The 18,328-nt window shown below is 42.3% G+C and overlaps 3 protein-coding genes across 5 annotated transcripts in view; 1 reads left to right on the top strand and 2 right to left on the bottom strand.

Annotated features, from left to right (window-relative positions):
- Window positions 1–18,328, top strand: part of LOC130035302 (HLA class II histocompatibility antigen, DQ alpha 1 chain-like) — a 76,892-nt gene that overhangs the window by 26,346 nt on the left and 32,218 nt on the right. The window lies entirely within an intron of this gene.
- Window positions 5,363–18,328, bottom strand: part of LOC130035299 (rano class II histocompatibility antigen, A beta chain-like) — a 375,487-nt gene continuing 362,521 nt past the window's right edge. For 2 of the 3 annotated variants that reach the window (XM_056126904.1, XM_056126912.1), the window contains exon 6: window positions 5,363–5,713. In XM_056126904.1, coding sequence (XP_055982879.1) covers window positions 5,700–5,713 — 14 coding nt within the window. In that variant the 3' untranslated portion in view covers window positions 5,363–5,699. The remainder of the gene's footprint in view (window positions 5,714–18,328) is intronic. The other variant, XM_056126908.1, reaches the window with a different exon arrangement.
- On the bottom strand, window positions 6,481–18,116 carry LOC130035807 (HLA class II histocompatibility antigen, DQ beta 1 chain-like). The gene is made up of 5 exons (XM_056127723.1): window positions 17,977–18,116; window positions 15,725–15,994; window positions 8,806–9,087; window positions 7,711–7,821; window positions 6,481–6,557 (listed from the first exon to the last, which is right to left on the bottom strand). Exons 1-5 carry the CDS (start codon window positions 18,071–18,073, stop codon window positions 6,481–6,483), a joined length of 837 nt encoding a protein of 278 aa, XP_055983698.1. The 5' UTR covers window positions 18,074–18,116.

The raw sequence follows: 18,328 nt of genomic DNA, 5'->3' as shown, positions 1-18,328 counted from the left end.
CCAGGCCAGTCTCTGGGATGCAAAGTTCAGGTACTTTTCTTTGGGATGTAGATTCCAAGCTCTAGCAGACTGGTCTTTGGGATGAAAGTCCAAGTGCTTATACCTTGTGAAAGTGCTTGTGAAAGGTTTCAGTCTTGGTTTTGTATCTGCTTTCTGGAGGCCAAAATTACTAGCCTGCAGATGTAAAGAAACCATGTATGTTTTGCTGCTTCAGTGTTCTTTCTGTAACTCCTTTTGATGACATCACTGTATTGCACCCTTTAGAGGTACCATGATCTACATAAGGAGATTTTAGGGGCTCTCTGGGTGAACATGTGCTTTAGAGAATCTGGGTAACACGTATTTGAGAGAACTGAGAGAATGGGGAACACGGGCCTGAGAGTACCTGGTGAGTATGTGTTTGAGAGATCTTGGGCCCTCCATGACTTAAATTTCTTCCATGTAATAAACTGCTACTAAGACCAACCAGCCTGGCCCTCGTTTCCTTCCTTTGCCTGCCCATCGCCATTGACCTCCCTGGAGTGGGGAAACGGCCTAAGACTACCGAACTGGGCGACGGCGGGAGAGAATGAACACAGAGTCTATTTAGCCAGAGGACAAGAGATGTATTTCAGGTGGTAAAACTTAGTATGAGACCAAGACTTCTGTCCCTGGCAACTCAAGCCTCCCAGAAACACTGGGTTTAGCACTGATGGCCCCTGGGGACTCCAGATATAGGCCTTGGTGGCAACCAACCACTGCCCTGTCATTCCAGAACCCCAACCTACCAGGTTTGAACTGTCAAGATGAAGCCCTGAGAGTGGGTCCTATATTTTTAAAAGTTTACTCAGATAACAATGAGAACAAAATTTGTTGGATTAGGTGCCATTTTCCCCTATGAATTGTCAAATCAATAAACGTGTAGGTTTCCTAAATTTTTTCTATGCAGATTGAAAATCAAGATAATTGATGGAAACTGTGTTAACTTCCAAGTTTTGGTAAAATGTGTCTTTTTCAAGTAGGAAGTGACAATACCCAGGATCCCTGTACCTTAGCTGGAATTGTGATGGATGTTCTAATGAAGGTGAAGACTTCCATAGCTCTCTGCCTCTTCAGAGAGCCCATATCTGGGAATTGACTAGGTCTCTGAGGCTTGCGGTCAGGTGTGTTATACTCTAACAAAATACCAGAGAGTCTTCAAAGGTTTCCTATAGTAATCCAGTCTTTTCCTTCCACAAAAAAGAATTCGACTAGACTTCTTTTTTCCTAATCAATGCAGGGAAGGAAACACATTTCACTTTTGAGTCTCAGAGATGCAAGAAAAAGAAAAGGTACATTTCCATCCCAGAAGCAAGACAAATGCCAGTGAATGCACCGGATAAGCATTAAGAAATCCCAGAAAGTAAATTAAAAAGATTTTCAGTCCAAGATATTTTCTGGGCCACATGATATTCATCAACTATTAGAATCAGGGTTCAAAAAATTTAGACAATAATGGTCTCTGTAGCCTCATTATCTGAAAAACACTATTTCCTACCCCAGGAGTGAGAGTGTTAACATTACAGGGTATGAGATTTTTATTTCAAACTGGGTAGGAAAAAAATACAGGGAGTGATTATCACTAATTCTGAGTTAGCACAAAGTTCTCAGATCATATATAGGAGCATAAAATGATTGATAAAAAAACAAAGAACTATTATTTAGTATCCCCTAAATCACAAATTCTGTATGGCATTATTACACAAACCTCCTGACTTCATTTTTTGGGGGTAAGTGACACCAGGAATTGCACAGGGTTACTCCTGGCTCATGCACTCAGGAATTACTCCTAGCAGTGCTCAGGGCACCATATGGGATGCTGGAATCAAACCTGGTTGGCTACATGCAAGGCAAATGCTCCAGCCCCTCATCATTTCATTTTTAAATACTAGAATTTCATTTTTTTATTTAGGTTTTTGTTTTTGTTTTTCTGTACTATATTCAGTAATGCTAAGAACATACTGCTTCTGACCCTGTACTCAGGGGTCACTCCTGGAAGGACTTGAGAAGCATACTGAGTACCAGGGACTGAATCCAGATAGACTATATGCAAAGTATGTTCTGTACTATCTCTCCAGATCCTTACATTCCCACTTTTGTACAGCATTTTGAATTATAGCATAATAGAGATGTGATATCAAGCAAATATATGTAAATTTAACAAATATTAGAAATATCAAATAGTCAATAACTGGGTCCAAAATAACTATGAATCAAGTAATATCATAACACCATGTTTACTTTCCAGAAGTACATTCATTATGAACCACTTAATCTTGTTTTGCTTTTGTCAAGTTTTTATAACCTGTGAATGTAGTCATATACAACAAAGATATGTGTTTCCTCCTTTAAATCTCCCATAAATAAATGTGAATTTTCTTGTGTCTTTTCCTAACATTATGTGTAAGGAAGCTGCTCACAGATCTTTTCTAGAGAAGCTGTCCACTTATTTTTATTGTATCATGTTGGATTATGTTTTTTGATGGCATAACTATGTACCTACTCATATATTTTGAGTTACTGCCATTGTTTTTATATATATCTTGGAGCTTTGATTATTTTTCAGCTGGATTGTACTAATATTGTAATTGTTTGGAAGCCCTAGGATTGCAAATTATTAGTATGACTATGTTCAACTTTAAGTTTTAGTGTCCAATTGTTATTCAAATAGCTTTTCTCACAGTATGGATGATTCTCCAAAAATTAGAAACTGAGCTCCCATTTGGCCCAGCCATACCAGTCCTGGGAATATATCCCAGAGGGGCAAAAATATATAGTCGAAGTGACATCTGCACTTGATTGTTCATTGCAGCACTCTTTACAATAGCCAGAATCTGGAAAAAATCTGAGTGCCCAAGAACAGATGACTGGTTAAAGAAACTTTGGTACATCTACACAATGGAGCTGTTAGAAAAGATGAAGTCATGAAATTTACATACAAGTATTACTACATGGAAAGTATCATGCTAAACGAAATGAGTTAGAAAGAGAGGGATAGAAATAGAAAGATTGCATTCATCTGGGGAACATCAAGTAATAAAATAGGAGACTAACACCCAAGAGCAGCCGAGATTAGTGACCGGAATTTTACTCTATGGCTTGGAGGCCAACCACACATGCTAGGGGCAAAGGCAGCTCAGATAGAGAAGGGAGCACCAAATAAAGGGTGTTGGGAGGATCCTCCCAGGATGGGAGAAGCATGCTGAAAGTAGACTATAGACCGAACATGATTGTCACTCAATGCCTCTTTTGCAAACCACAACACCTAAAAGAAGAGAGAGAACAAAAGGGAATGCCCTGCCATAGAGGCAGGGTGGGATGGGGGGATGGGGGGTGGGAGGCATACTGGGATCCGTGGTGATGGAAAATGGGCACTGGTGGAGGGATGGGTACTTGATCATTGTTTAATCGAAATCCAAGCACAAAAAATTGTAGGTCTACAACTGTACCTAATGGTGTTTCACTAATAAAAATTATTTAAAAAAATAGCTTTTCTCTGGGTATACTCTCATGATCCATTTACCAAGAACTCAATTATTGGCAGTTTTTGATATTTTAGAGTTTCATTTTGTGGAGCAGAGTCCTCAGGGAATCAAGGGTACCATCTCATGATCTCAGCAGACAGAGCTGGAGATTCAATGCAAGGGCACACAGATGTGGTATTACTCAGGACATGTGGCCCCAGAGATTTCAAGCCACAGAGTGGAGTTTATAGGCCTCTAGAAGGCTGAAGTGATAGCACAGTGGGTAGACTTCCTTTGCATGCAGCAAACCCAGGTTCAATTGCCAGCATCCCATATGGTCCCCCAAGCACTGCCAGGAGTGATTCCTGAATGTAGAGCCAGGAGTAACCCCTGAGCATCGCCAGGAATGACCCAAAAAGCAAATAAATAAATAAAAAATAAAGGCCTCTAGAACCACACCCAGTGATGCTTAGGAGACGATAAGGACCTAAGTTCAGTCCTGAGTTACTACATGCAAGTCATGTGCCATAACTCTTGTATTATCTCAACATCCCCATTTCTTATCTTATGTTCCACCTATCTGGAGGACATGACTAATGTTTCACAGAATGTTTTGCTTGGACCAAGGTCAGAAATTGCCCCCCACGAGCAGCTCTCTGGCACGGCCATGGTTCCAAAGGCACGAGGATTTAATCCAGAGCCGGGCAGCTTGCAGCAGAAATGTGAATGGACTATGTGTTAAACTACAGTGCCATGCCTCCCCAGGAGTGAAAGCGTGTCTCTCCCTTCCACCTTTTTCCCACCTGGCAGCAAGGTGGCCGCAGCCTCAGAGCTTATTGGAAAGCCAGGTATGAGCCAGCAGTGACGGGGCAACTGCAGCCACATGGGAAGGGGGGCAGTACCAGCTTGTCCTTCACGCCCCACTGAGGTCACAATTTGCCCCCCACGAACTTTGTATAAATTGTGCTTAATTGTTTACTTTTAAAATATTAAAAAAAATGTGTTTTAAACAGGTCTATTTTCAATGCATGCTTTGCAGATACTTGCATGTACTTCAAAGCTTATTGTCAACCCACTCTGTATGCTGTATGTGTCAGCGTATATGCATGTTTTCTTAAAAAAAAAAAGACCTAAAGTTAGAAATTAAATATTTCTCAGAAACGAAAAAAAAGGAATGTATAAAAAAGGCAAAGAATTCTCATTTAATTGCAAAATTGAAGTTCTCAAACTGGGGAGAGTGTGGAAGCCAGGGAGTAAGGGAAAGAAGCAATGAAGTTGGGGGGGGGCAGTGAAAGGAAAGTACATTAGGAGTGATATCAGGACAGGGATTGAGGTTCTGGGTGGTTTTAGTGGTGAAGGTGCTTGGTTTCATTTCTAAAAACCATGAGAGTTAACACTATTATAACCTACATTTAAAGAGTAAATAGATAAAAAATTTTTATCTCAAAATACTTATATCTTTAGTTCCAACAAAGCTCCAATTGTTGTTGGCATAATTTAGATCTCCTCTTTGGAAAAGGTCGTAAGAGGAAGTTTGTGAGCAAGAATAGAAAACATCTTTCCAAAATTTGGGCTCTTGAAGCCTAGTGGTTGTTGGGAACTTCCAATTATGAAACAATTATTTCTTGGTCATATAATGTACACTATGGTGATTATAGTTAATAAACTTCTATATTCTAAAGCAACTAAAAGAGCATGTCTAAAAGGGTCTCACTACACAAAAAAATTTTGATTATAACCATATGAACATTAACTAGACATTTTATCATAATTATTTCATAATCTATAGATAATAATTGTTATAAACCAAAACTAAGATAATGTGTATCAATTTAAAATCTAATTAGTATAAATTAGAAATCTCATAACATATATTATTCATAATTGTGTTTAATTCTATTAAATCTCTATAGCCAGATATATGGTTTCATGTGCTTCACTTGAACAGCAAATGGACACACAATGGGAAAAAAAAAGCCCTTGTCTTCATAGCTGCAGCACAAATAGGCTCTGGGGTCAGTGCAGGATGAAACTTCACAGCCAGGTTCTCCAACTAGTGATTACAGAAAGTGATCTAATGACTGTCTCAGAGTCAGAGGATTCCAATCTCAGAGACAGAAACTTGCAGGCAACTGGGAATTATGGGCAGTTGCAGGCAGGTATTACAGAAGAGGAGAAAGAAGTATCCATCAAAGATCTTCAGGAGATCTTCAGGGGTCAGTGCAGGAGACCTGTGGAAGAGAGAGTGATAAGCATAGTGCACCCTGAGGAATGGAACCTCTTTCTTCCCCTTAGAGAAATCAGATCGAGAAAGCTGAGGGCCACATCACCTGGTCTTCAGATCCCATGACAACTGAGTTAAGATCAATTTATCTAAAAAGCAAATGGTGACTAACAGATCTGCTCTGATATGTGGGAAACACAGAAGTTATCTTGCTGAAGGATACGAAAAATACAGTTGTTTTTTTATAAATCTAATTGAAAATCAATTTACACCTCTAGTAGCTACTTTCCACCACTAGTAGCTACTTTAACATTTTTTTTCTTTTTTCTTTTTTGGATGGAGCATACACAATAGTTTTCAAAACTTACTTCTAGTTTGCTGCTCAGGGATCATATCCAGCTCAGCTCAAGGGATTATTTGTGTACTGGAAATGGAACCCAGGATACTAGCATGTAAGGCAAACAAGCACTATCCTCCATACTATCTCTTCACTCCAATATTCACTCATCTGTAACTACACACAGGAAGTAGACACCAATATGTGAAACATTTTAGGCAAAATTCTATTATCTGAAACCCAAGCTGTATCTCTGACTGCAAGTTTCAAAGAAAGATCCAGCCAATGTGTGTCCTCTTCTGAGGGAAGAAGCTCAGCAGTTTCTAGAGAAACTAAGTATAATTCTCTACTAACTGTTGATTTTGTAAGGGAAAATGTGTCACAAATTGAGACCCCTGTGTCTGGATATGTTCACCTCACACCCTTTCCTCCTTTACTTATTCCTTCCCCAAACCCCACGTTGAATCAGAGCAAAAAAAAAAAAAAGTACCTGTTGGCAAAGTTCCGTGAGGTCCTATGAAAGGAAGTTAGAGAGACGAAGGTTTCATTACTCAAATAGACAGTTTTTCATTTACCCTAACCAGAAGAGACATTTGGAACACAACTGGATTTTACTTCTTCCCTAGCCATCTGCTACAAGACCTTCATTACCAGAAACTAAATCCTCCACCCCATCCCCATCCAAGGAATAAAACTGCCACTAGAAGTCAACATTCCAACCTTCTTCTTTTTCTTTCCTTTTCTTTGTTTTATTATTACGTTACGATTATACAAAGTTTTTTATAGTATACTTTCAGGCATATCATGTTCCCTCACCAATTCAACCACCAGAATCACTTCCCTCCAACAATGTTCCCAGGTTCCCCCCTCCCAGTAGCCTGTCACCTTGACAAGCAGTTTCCACTTTATTTGTTGTTATGGAAATCTCCTGATTACAGTATCACTGTATCACTGTCATCCTGTTGTTCAGGATTGCCTCCAGCAGGCCCCAGTAAAGTCTCTTTCGTCCTAGCCCTGAGATTTTAAGTACCACATTCGAGGCTCTTTCAGGGTCAGGGTCAGGAGAATGAGACCCATCATTGTTATTGTTTTTTGGCATATTGAATATGCCACAGAGAGTTTGCCAGACACTGCCATGTGGGCAGGATACTTTTGGTAGCCTGCCAGGTGCACTTCTGGGAGCAGGGTTTTATAGTCTCTGGGTCTTGTCCATTGATGGGATGATTACACTGCGTGCTGGGGGGGGGGGGAGGGAGCGGTGGAGTTGGTGGGTGTAATACCTACATACTGGAAGATGGGGGATCTGGGTGGAGGAGGCCCCAGTCCCAATCCAAGCTTAATTGACTGTGTAGCTTACATAAATACATATACCACACCTCTAATTGAGGGAAGGTAATAAGCTCTGAGCCTAATTAAAAGTTTTTAGAAAGAAGCCACTGAGACTACAGAGAATGGGAAAGTCCTAGAACATTCTCTACATGTTACACGGCTACCATTAACTATTCAAATCAGACTCCAAAGTCTCCAGCAAGGTTGTTCTGACTCATTTCACCAGCACCATGACCTCCTTCCTTTTAGGATCAGGAGGAAAAAGGCTAATCTGGAGAGAGAGTCTCCAGAGAGATTGATGCATAGCTTATTTTCCTCATTTTCCCAGATGGATTTACCTTTCTTGTTCTTGTAATGGATGAAGAGGCCCAATCCAAGGAAGATCAACCCCAACACAAATCCTCCAATGCCGCTCAGCATCTTGTTCCGGGCAGAATCAGACTGGGCTCCTTGGGAACAAAGTCTGAGTGTCAGCATTTGCTCCACAACTCATGAGTTCCTTAGTTGAAGATCTAAACTCTAACTTGAGTACCAAACAGGAGGTGTCAGAAAAACCTTGTTTTTCATTTGTACCATCCCTACAAGGTGGAAAGACCCACTAATAGATTCTTAGACATAGTGAGCTGGTGAGAGAAGAGGGAAGTGGGGAATGGATTCTAGCTCCCTGATGTACCTTTACCCTAAGGCCCCAGTTACAAGCTCTAATAGTCAATGTTTCAGAGTTATCAGAGCTGGGTTCTGGGACCACAATAAGTGGAGTAATATCCCTAATACCTGGAAAGAAAATCACATCAGAATTATTTTGATGCTCTTGTAATCAAGTTTTCTGTAGTTTCCATCCAGCTCACGAATGATGTCTGAAATAAAATATCGACATATGCTCCCACTACCACCAGACAAAAGGTCCAACTTTGTGACTGACCTCACACACACACTGGCAGCTGACTTATTCCAGGGTGGCCTACGTCCCTGTGGTGCAAGATCTCTAGAGCCTTAAAGGGGATGGGGGCAGAGAGTGTCCCCACCATGCCAAAGCCCAGCACTCCAGCCATTCATATGCAGTTCACACTACCACCAGAGAAACAGCCCAGCTTCACATATGATCTTGGAAGATGCCATGAGACACTGGAAGTTCCAAAGCTGAAGCATACTGCTTCTTACCATGTAACATGTCTAAACTTCACAGAACTGACATCCCCGTAGGAGCACAAAAAATTACATGGGGAAAATCCATATAAGCCCATTGAGCTCAGTGACTGAAACCAATGATACAGAAAGCGCAACTAGCATTTGTGAACTAGTTTGTAAATTATAAATAAGCTTTAAACAAAGTTTCATACAAAAAAAATAAAGAATAAAATAAACTAGGCTCAGAGAAGCTCTGTCAACTGACTTGAGAGACCCATAGTAACCAGAAACAAACTGTCCCTTACTCCACTCCACGGTGATGGGGGTCTCGAGCACAGGGTGCTCCACTTGGCAGGTGTAGACATCTCCACGCTGGGGGGTCATTTCCAGCATCACTATGATCTGGAAACTCCAGTCCCCATTACTAATAAGTGGGGTGGATACAACGCCAGCTGTCTCCTCCTGCTCGTTCCGGAACCACCGAACATTCACTTGACCTGGGTAGAAGTCTGTCACCAAACAGACCAGCAGGTTGTGGTGGTTTAAAGCCTCTGTCTTGCTTGGGTAGACGGTCACTTTAGGTTTCGCTGAGAAAAGCAACAGACATAAAAACACATACTGAGATAGACACCAGGCATCTAATCATTCCAAGGGGTTGAGTCCTTCCTTGGTAACAAAGTGAAAAGATCCCTAGGTTCCAGATCTTTGATTAGGATCCAAGCTTAGTCAATTTGTTAGCTTGAATAAATACATCAGTTAGCTTACAGTGCCAATAGTGAGTTACTAGGTTGCTATTAAAAGCTAAAAAATATTCAACACTTTTAAAAGGTATATTTCACAATAGCACATTGATAGGGCACTTGCCTTGCACGCAGCCAACCAGTCGTCCGAGGTTTGATTCCTCTGCCCCCCTCAGAGAGCCAGGCAAATTACCAAGAATATTTCGCCAGCACGGCAAAGTCTGGCAATCTACCCGTGACGTATTTGATATGCCAAACACAGTAACAATCAGTCTCACAATGGAGACGTTACTGGGCACGCTCAAGCAACTCGATGAACAATGAGAGAACAGTGCTCTATCCTAACTATATAGGTCATATGAAAATATTTTATGATAAACATTAACTTCTTTTCCCTTCCATCAGGACCATTTCTCATAACTAGTGTGAAATAGGACATAACACAATGCTCTGCTGGTCCCAGTGCTCCTCCAAGTAGAGAAGACAATAGCAATTTTGATTTTCACCGGCTGCTATGAGACTTTCAACCCTCTCATTATCCCAGGAATAGTGATATAAACCAAGAAATAAGAATAGGTACAAAGTGGTTAGTATTATATGGAGAAGTATAAAGCTAAATCCCTCAAACTACATAATGTTTTAATGGAAAGACAAACCAGTTTTTAAATTTGAATAGACATTTCTCTTTTTTTAATATAGGAGTAGTACTATTTATTTAGTCATTGATTAAGCTGAGTGAAGGAGGGATGAACTACAAATTATTTTTAAAAAAATTTTAAAATTGATTATCTTTGACCTTGACTATTACAAAGCTGTTCATAGTCAGGTTTCAGTCATACAATAATCCAGCACCCATTCCTCCACCAGTGCACATTTCCCACAACCAATGTCCCCTCTTTCCCTCCCACCAACCCCCAAACCTCACCCCCCCCTCCAGCTTCCATCTATGGCACTCTCCTTCTGACTCTATCTATTTTTCCTTTTTTGCATTATGGTTTTCTATTCAGCTACTAAGAGGTCATCCTGTTTGTTCAGAGTGGGGGGTTAACCCATCCGGACCTTGAGACAGCCTGAAGGTTTCAGTCACAACAACTGCATACCCATCAGCAGATTACGTCTCGGTGAGTTCCATCCTGAGACTGTAGAGTCAGGTCAGGGGTATGACTATGATTTTGGATTGCAGAAGAAAATAGCTGCTGAGGGCTCAGCTTGGGCAGGTACCAGGCTGACCTTCCCCTCTCTGAGTTACTCCAGTCTGTTCAGCCATGCACGGGTCTGAGATTAACTGAGACTTTTGAAGTCTTTCGAGATTTATATCTGGATCTCTGAAGCAAAGCCAGTAATAGTGCTTACATGGGGGTTCTGGAGTTGGTTTATGGGGATGACTGTCAGTGCTTCCAGGGGTATTGGGAAGTGGGGGGAAGTAGCCCATGTCAACTCTGAGAAAGCCTGGAGATTTCAGTCACAAAACCCGAATACCCACTTTTTTAGCAGATTATATGTCCGTGAAATCCGTCCTGAGATGGTGGAATCAGGCCCAGATATGGTGACGATTTTGGTTTGTGGGAGCAAGCAGCTGCTAGGGGCTCTGCTTTTCCAGGGTCGGGAGGACTCGACCCCCTTCCCATTTACTCCAGTCTGTTCAGCAAAGATTAACTGCAGTTTTTGGTCACTTTCGAGATTTCTTTATGGGTCTCTGAAATAGGGGCTGGAGCGATAGCACAGCAATAGGGCGTTTGCCTTGCACGCAGCCAATATGGCCGACCTGAGTTCGATTCCTCCGCCCCTCTCAGAGAGCCCGGCAAGCTACCGAGAGTATCTTGCCCACACGGCAGAGCCTGGCAAGCTCCCCATGACATATTCGATATGCCAAACACAGTAACAACAAATTTGATAAGCACTGGGAACTCAAAAACAAGTAAGAGCATTCACAATCTGGAAAAAGAAACAGGAAAGCTATTTCAAAAGGTTATACTTTGGGGGCTGGAGCGATAGCACAGCAGGTAGGGCGTCTGCCTTGCACGCAGCCAACATGGCCGACCCGAGTTCGATTCCTCCCCCCCACTCAGAGAGCCCGGCAAGCTACCGAGAGTATTGGATATGCCAGACACAGTAACAACAAAGTCTCCAATGGAGACGTTACTGGGCCCGCTCGAGCAAATCGACGATCAACGGGAGGGCCTTTACCTTATACTTTGGGGGCTGAAGTGATTGTTCATCAGATAGGGTATTTGCTTAGCATGTGCCCATCTGGGATTTCATCCCCAACATCCCATATGGTACCACGAGGTCCACCAGGACTCATTCCTGAGCACAGAATCACTAGCCACCCCTGAGTTTCACCTGGTGAAAGTAGATAAAGGACCACACATGATAGCCTCTCAGTCTCTGTATTGAAAACCATAATACCCATAAGTATAGAGAGATTAAGAGGGAAATAGTCTGCCATAGAGGTAGGGGAGGTGTGGGATGTGGGGGCACGAGGGATACTGGGGACAGTGGTGGTAGGAAATGTACACTAGTGCAGGGATGGGTGTTCAATCTTTGTATGACTGAAACTCAAACATGAAAGTTTTGTAACTGTAGCTCACAGATATTCAATTAAAAAAATAAATAAAATATAGCAAAGAGCTAGGCATCTTGATAAAAAGAAAGGAAAAAAAGAAATAAGAAAGCTTACAAATGTTTAAGGAAAAAAAAGGAACCTTGAAACCTCAAATGCTGACAAAATATCACATTTCTGCCACTCTACCTTTTCTTATTACTATTTTTGGTAATGCCAAACTCCTTTCATTGTACTGTCTTATCCTTTATCCACAGCACAGTGGCAGGGCATTTGCCTTGCACACAGCTGGTCCGGCTGAGCTAATTCAATTCCTCCGCCCCTCTCAGAGAGCCCGGCCAGCTACCGAGAGTATCTCACCTGCACAGAAAAGCCTGGCAAGCAAGCTACCCATGACGTATTCAATCTGCCAAACACAGTAACAAGTCTATGATGGATGGCTAGACCCGCTCAGGCAAATCAATGAACAAAGGGAGGACAGTGCTACAGTGCTACAGTTATTCTTTTGTATAGAATGAGTTAATATTTCACGTACATTTTATTTATTTTAATATCTTATGTTCTTTCATTTCATCTTAGCATGTTCTCTTAACATTCATATGCGTTTAATTAAATAGCTGATTACCTATGTACTCTTAAGATTTCTTATTTTCCTTTTTTTAAAGAATTACTTATTTTTCATATGGAACATAAACCCCACAAAAAGCAAAATCAATCCTTGGGGAATAGAAAACGGGAGTCATCACCTTCCCCAAATTCAAACTGTACTTCAAAGCAGATGTAATTAAAACAGCACGATATTGGAATAGAAAGAGACCCGCAGACCAATGGAACAGAGTTAAATATCCTGACATAGATCCTCAAATATCTAATTACCCAATCTTTGATACAGCAGCAAGAAATATGAAGGGGAGCAAGGAACGCCACCTCAACAAGTGGTTCTGAGAAAACTGGGCAGCTTCAAGCAAAAAGAAAAATAAAGAAAAAAAGGAATACAGTAAACTCAGACCTCTTTCTAATGCCAGGCACAAAAGTCAGATCAAAGTGGATTAAACACCTCAATATCAGACCTGAATCCATAACATACCTGGAGGGAAATATGGCCAAAACTCACTATGACATTGATGCTGGAGGAATCTTCAAGGATGAAACATCACTGAACAAGCAATGGAAGCAAAGATAAACAAATGGGACTACTTTCAACTAAGAAGCTCTGCACCTCAAAAGAAATGGTGAGTAAGATACAAAGACAGTTCACAGAATGAGAAAAATTATTTAACCATTATCTATCTGATGAAGGGCTAATTTCTAAGATATATGAGGCACTGGTAAAACTTTACAAGAAAAAACCATCAAATGCCATCAAAAACTGGGAAGAAAAATGAACAGCAACCTCCTCAAAGAACTCAAAAGACCAAAAGACACATGAAAAAGGTTCCTACATCCCTACATCCCTAATCATCAGGGGATGCAAATCAAAACAATGAGATATCATCTCACACCAGAGACTGGCATATAGCAAACGAACAACAAGAGCAACCAGTGCTGGCATGGATGTGGGGAAAAAGAGAGTTTCCTTCGCTATTGGTGGGAATGTCGACTGGTTCATCCTTTTAGAAAACAACATGGGCATTTCTCAAAAAGCTAGAACTTGGAGCTTTCATATTGTCCAGCAACACTACTGGGAATATACCTCAGGAGCCCAAAAGCACATCTGTATTACTTTATTCATTGCAGCACTGTTCACAATAGCCAGAATATGGAAACAACAGGAATGTTCCAGTGTCTGAGAACAGATGACTGTTTAAAGAAACTATGGTACATCCAATCAATGTAACATGCACATGTTTGAAAAAGTGAAGTTATGAAATTTGCTTATAAATGGATGCACACGGTGTATAACTGAGACCCAAGCACAAAAATTTGTAAGTCTCCAACTGTACCTCATGGTGTTTCACTAATAAAAATTTAAAAATAAATAAATAAATAAAGGTTTGAAAAAGAAACCTTATACTTCATTCTTACTAATGAAAATAAACATATGTCTCTAAAAAAATAAATAAAAAATAAATGGATGCACACGGAGAGTATCATGTTGAGTGAAATGAGTCAGGAGAGGGACAAACATAGAATGATTGAATTAATTTGTGGGACACAAAAAAAAGAAAAAAAGAATATGAGACTAATACCCAGGTTCAGTAGAAACAAGGGCCAGGAGGATTGGTTGGAAGCCTTCCTGGAGTGCTGGGGGAGAAGAGAGTTGGGATAGAGAAGGGACCACTATGACAAAAATAGTCAGAATTTACCATTCTGGATAAGAACTGTGTGCTAAAAATAGGTAAAGCAACAAAGATGATAACCTCTCTGTATCTGTACTGCAAATCATAATGCCCTTAGGTGGGGAGAGACAGAGACACACAGAGAGAGAGAGAGAGAGAGAGAGAGAGAGAGAGAGAGAGAGAGAGAGAGAAGTAAAGTGCCTGCCATTAGAGACTCAGAGCAGGGGTAGGGCAGGAGGCAGGAGAGAAACTGGGGATATGGGTGGTGGGAAGTATCCACTGGTACAGAGATGGGTGTTGGAAGATTGTATGACTAAAACTGGCTCATCATGAACAGCTTTGTATCTCATGGTAATTCAATCTAAAAAAACAGACTTGCTTAATTTGCAGTCAGACATTATCATCATGAATGTTTTCAATAACTATATTTTGAGATTTTTACGGAGGTTTGTTTGGTTACTGAGAACATGATGTGAGCGTGAAAACACTGTTAGAGGCAGCTAGTGATCTCAGCACCCCAACCGAATGGCAGAATTTTAAACTAGGCCTTTCACTCCAATTTTGGTTCTGCTTCCTTGTCTGACTAGAATTGTAGTCAGGTATATGGATTTCTAAAATATTGTTTTCTTTACAGATTAGGGGTAAAAAAAGGCAACCATTTGTGAGAAAAATATTAACTTTTATATTATAGAAATAAATATTTACGTACTTTATAACATTAGGATGTAGTCAGAAGAAAGCAGGGAAAAGTCTGCTAAAAGTTAGGAGGACCTGCACTGAAAATACTGTCCTCCTGTTGTTCATCCATTTGCTTGAGCGGGCACCAGTAACGTCTCCATTGTCAGACTTGTTGTTATTGTTTTGGGCATATTGAATACACCTCGGGCAGCTTTCCAGGCTCTGCCATGCGAGCGGGTTACTTTTGGTAGCTTTCCGGGCTCTCCGAGAGGGGCAGAGGAATTGAACCCGGGTCAACTGTGTGCAAGGCAAATGCCCTATCCACTGTGCTCTATCTCCAGCCCATTATTACAGTATATGTCCAAATAAAATAAATTCTAATTGGAACCAGAAATATTAAAGAAAACCTTTGAAAACAAAAATTAATATGTAAATTTTAAAACTCCGGAGAGAGTATTATTATTTACCCAACAACACCGAAATACAGGGAAGAAAATTCTCTGAGGAAGGGCGGAGGGGAGGGAACCTAGGGACGCTGGTGGGCTCCGCCCTCTGCTGCCCTCTGGTGGTGGGCTTGCTGTAACAGCACCTCCGAGATAAATTCCTGTTTTTAAGAACAGACCATACAGCGGTTTCCGGTAATTTGGCTCTGGGGAGATTTTGTCTCCGCCATAGATGGCGGAAGGAACTAATGATTTTATGTCCTCAGGGTTTCAAGACTCGGTGAGGGATTGGCCCGAGTATCAAAACTGTTTCTGCCCAAGAGCAGCGTCAGGGCGGGGCAGCTGCGGGCGCCCTGCGGAAGGTTCCAGGCTGCGGCAGCGAGTCCCCCGAGCGCCCCGTCCCCGCCTCTCCCCGCGGACACGCTCCTGCCGGTCACCCTGGGGTCCGCGCGGGGTCCGGCTGCGCCCCCCGCCCGACTCCCCGGCCGAGACTCGCGCCCGCGGCCGCGCCCTGCGCTCACCTCGCTGGCTCAAGGCGGTGGAGAGGAATATCTCATAGTTGTGTCTGCACACCGTGTCCGTCTCGGCCCGCTTCTGCTCCAGTGAGTCCTTCTGTGAGTTCCAGAGCTCGGCGTCCTGCTCCCCGTCCGTGGTCACCGCCACGTACTCCCCCACGTCGCTGTCGAAGCGCACGGTCTCCACGCGGTTGGTGATGTATCTTTGCACGAGCCGCACCAGCTGCGTCCCGTTGATGTAGTAGCACAGGCCCTTAATCTGCTCCACGACAGTCCCTGCGGGTTGACAGCGCTTCAACACGCCGCCAGGGATACCCGGGCCGGCGGACCACTCCGGGCCGCAGGTAGGCGGATGGGATCCGAACCCCTGAACCCAGCCCGAGCCCCAGAGCCCGCCCGGACCGGAACCCGCTCCCGAGCACCCTCAGACCCCTGCGCCCCCGACGCCTCCTTCCTGACTCCAGGCCTGCCTGAAGGTGTCTAGGGCCGTCCTTGAATGGCCGCTGTGGGGGAAGCTTGTCTGGGGACAGTCCTGGAACCTGCGAGTTCAGTAAGGAGGGCAGAAGCCCTGACAGTCTGGGGCCCTGGAGTTAGAAAAACGGACCTTGCGTGGAAAATTCGTTTTCCCTAAGGAGTCCCAGGAACCTGAGACTCAGAATCCACCTGAGCGCGGCAGTTCAAGGGAATGACCAGAAATGTCTAAAAATAATCTTGTCCCTTTCCTGATAAGAGTTTTTCCTTCAAGTATCATGCTAAGCGAAATGAGTCAGAAAGAGAGGGATAGACATAGAAAGATTACATTCATCTGGGGGATATAAAATAACAAAATATGAGATTAATACCCAAGAATAGCTGAGATCAACACCAGGAGGATTACTCCATAGCTTAGAGGCCAGCCGGGTATTCTAGGGAAAAGGACAGTTCAGATGGAGAAGGGATCACCAAATGGAGGGTGTTTGGAGGATCCTCCCAGGAGGGGAGATGCAAGTTGAAAGTAGACTGGACTGAACATGTTTCCCACTCAATGCCTCTTTTGCTGATCACAACACCCAAAAGGAGAGAGAGAACAAAAGGGAATGCCCTGCCACAGTGGCAGGGGGGGATAGGGGGGATGGGGGGAGGGATATTATCCTGGTGGTGGAAAATGGGCACTGGAGGAGGGATGGGTATCTGATCATGGTATGACCGAAATCCAAGCACAAAAAATTGTAAATCTACAACTGTACCTCATGGTGTTTCACTAATAATAATAAAAAATAATAATAAATTAAAAAAAGACACAAAATCCACCTGAATAAATGTAGAGATTTAATTGGAAAAAAAAAAAGAGTTTTTCCTTCATTCCTGGCAAAGTGTCTCCCTTCGCCTCTCTCCCTTCGCATCTCTCTCCTCAGCCAGAGGTCCACTGACTTCTGACAGAGTGGAAAGGGGTGCACATCCAGTCTTAGGAAGGATTATTTTTTTTTTTTGGAAAGAACACAAGATTTCTCACTAGATCAATTGGATTTCGATTAAACTATGCTAATTACCAGCTTGTGTAGATTAATTCGAATAAACTCACCATAAGCATAATTGTATAAAAAAAATGCCAGACCTACACATGAAGAGTTAGAAAAATTGGAAGCTGATTCATATCAAGATAATAATGCTGTCTAAAATGGTTTCTCAGCATGTATTATTTTCCTTCTAGGCATTCTCCTTTCTCCAAATTTAGTCCGTTGACAGTTCAAATCTGTGAATCCCGCCCAATCCCCTGTTTGACCACTCAATCCCCAAAACGTCCAAAGTCCCTATCAGCTGTCAAGTACACTCGGATAGCTTGAGTTTGCCTCCATAGGCTCTGGCACAAGTCAGAAATACAAAGCCCCTTTCCACAGCACCGGAGACTACTGCAACCTTGTGTTTTCCCAACTTAAAATCCCACACTGTTTAGTCCAAGCAAGGTACAAGGGGATCCCAAAAATCATATGTCCTCCTGTGTATTCTCTGGAGAAAATCATTGGTTTATAAAGAACTCATCCTGTATTTGCTAGTAGTGAACACTCCCAAGTGGTTCTGTCTCCCCAACAACACCCCTAGATTTAAATCTTGAAATGAGGATTGTCCTCACCTTACCTTTAAAATAAGAGTGTAAAGCAGCTCTCTTCTCCAAAGAGGATATTTGTGAATAAAGATTATTTCCTAAGATCAAAGATTCCCCCACTCAAACCCTCATCAAGGCCCTCATCGCCTTTCCCCCAAATAGGGTCTGCACTTACTTGGAGTGTCTCCGCCTTCAGTCACCAGAGTGCTCCACACCACTAGAATCACCATCACAGCTACTATCCTCAGGCCTCTCGGTACATTTAGAGACATCTTCCAACACACAATCTGAGAACAAAAGAAAAGCTTATTTTAGTCAATACAGCTCAGAACTAATGAAAATGTACCAATTTCAAAGAATTAAAAGACCTATGAAGGCTGTCAAGCACCATATGATTGGAGAATACTATTGGAGGAACCAATCAGCGCTGCAGTTAAAGCACCTCATTTGTCTCTAGGCAGACATGCTTTACAGGATGCCTTTCTTATCACAGACTCTGGTATAACACTTCCTAATAACTGCATAAA

The sequence above is a fragment of the Sorex fumeus genome, unplaced genomic scaffold, assembly GCF_029834395.1.
Source record: "Sorex fumeus unplaced genomic scaffold, SorFum_2.1 ptg000063l, whole genome shotgun sequence".
In the NCBI taxonomy this organism is placed as follows: domain Eukaryota; kingdom Metazoa; phylum Chordata; class Mammalia; order Eulipotyphla; family Soricidae; genus Sorex; species Sorex fumeus.
Note: the sequence above shows the minus strand (reverse complement) of the source record. Positions and strands in the feature narration are given on the sequence as shown.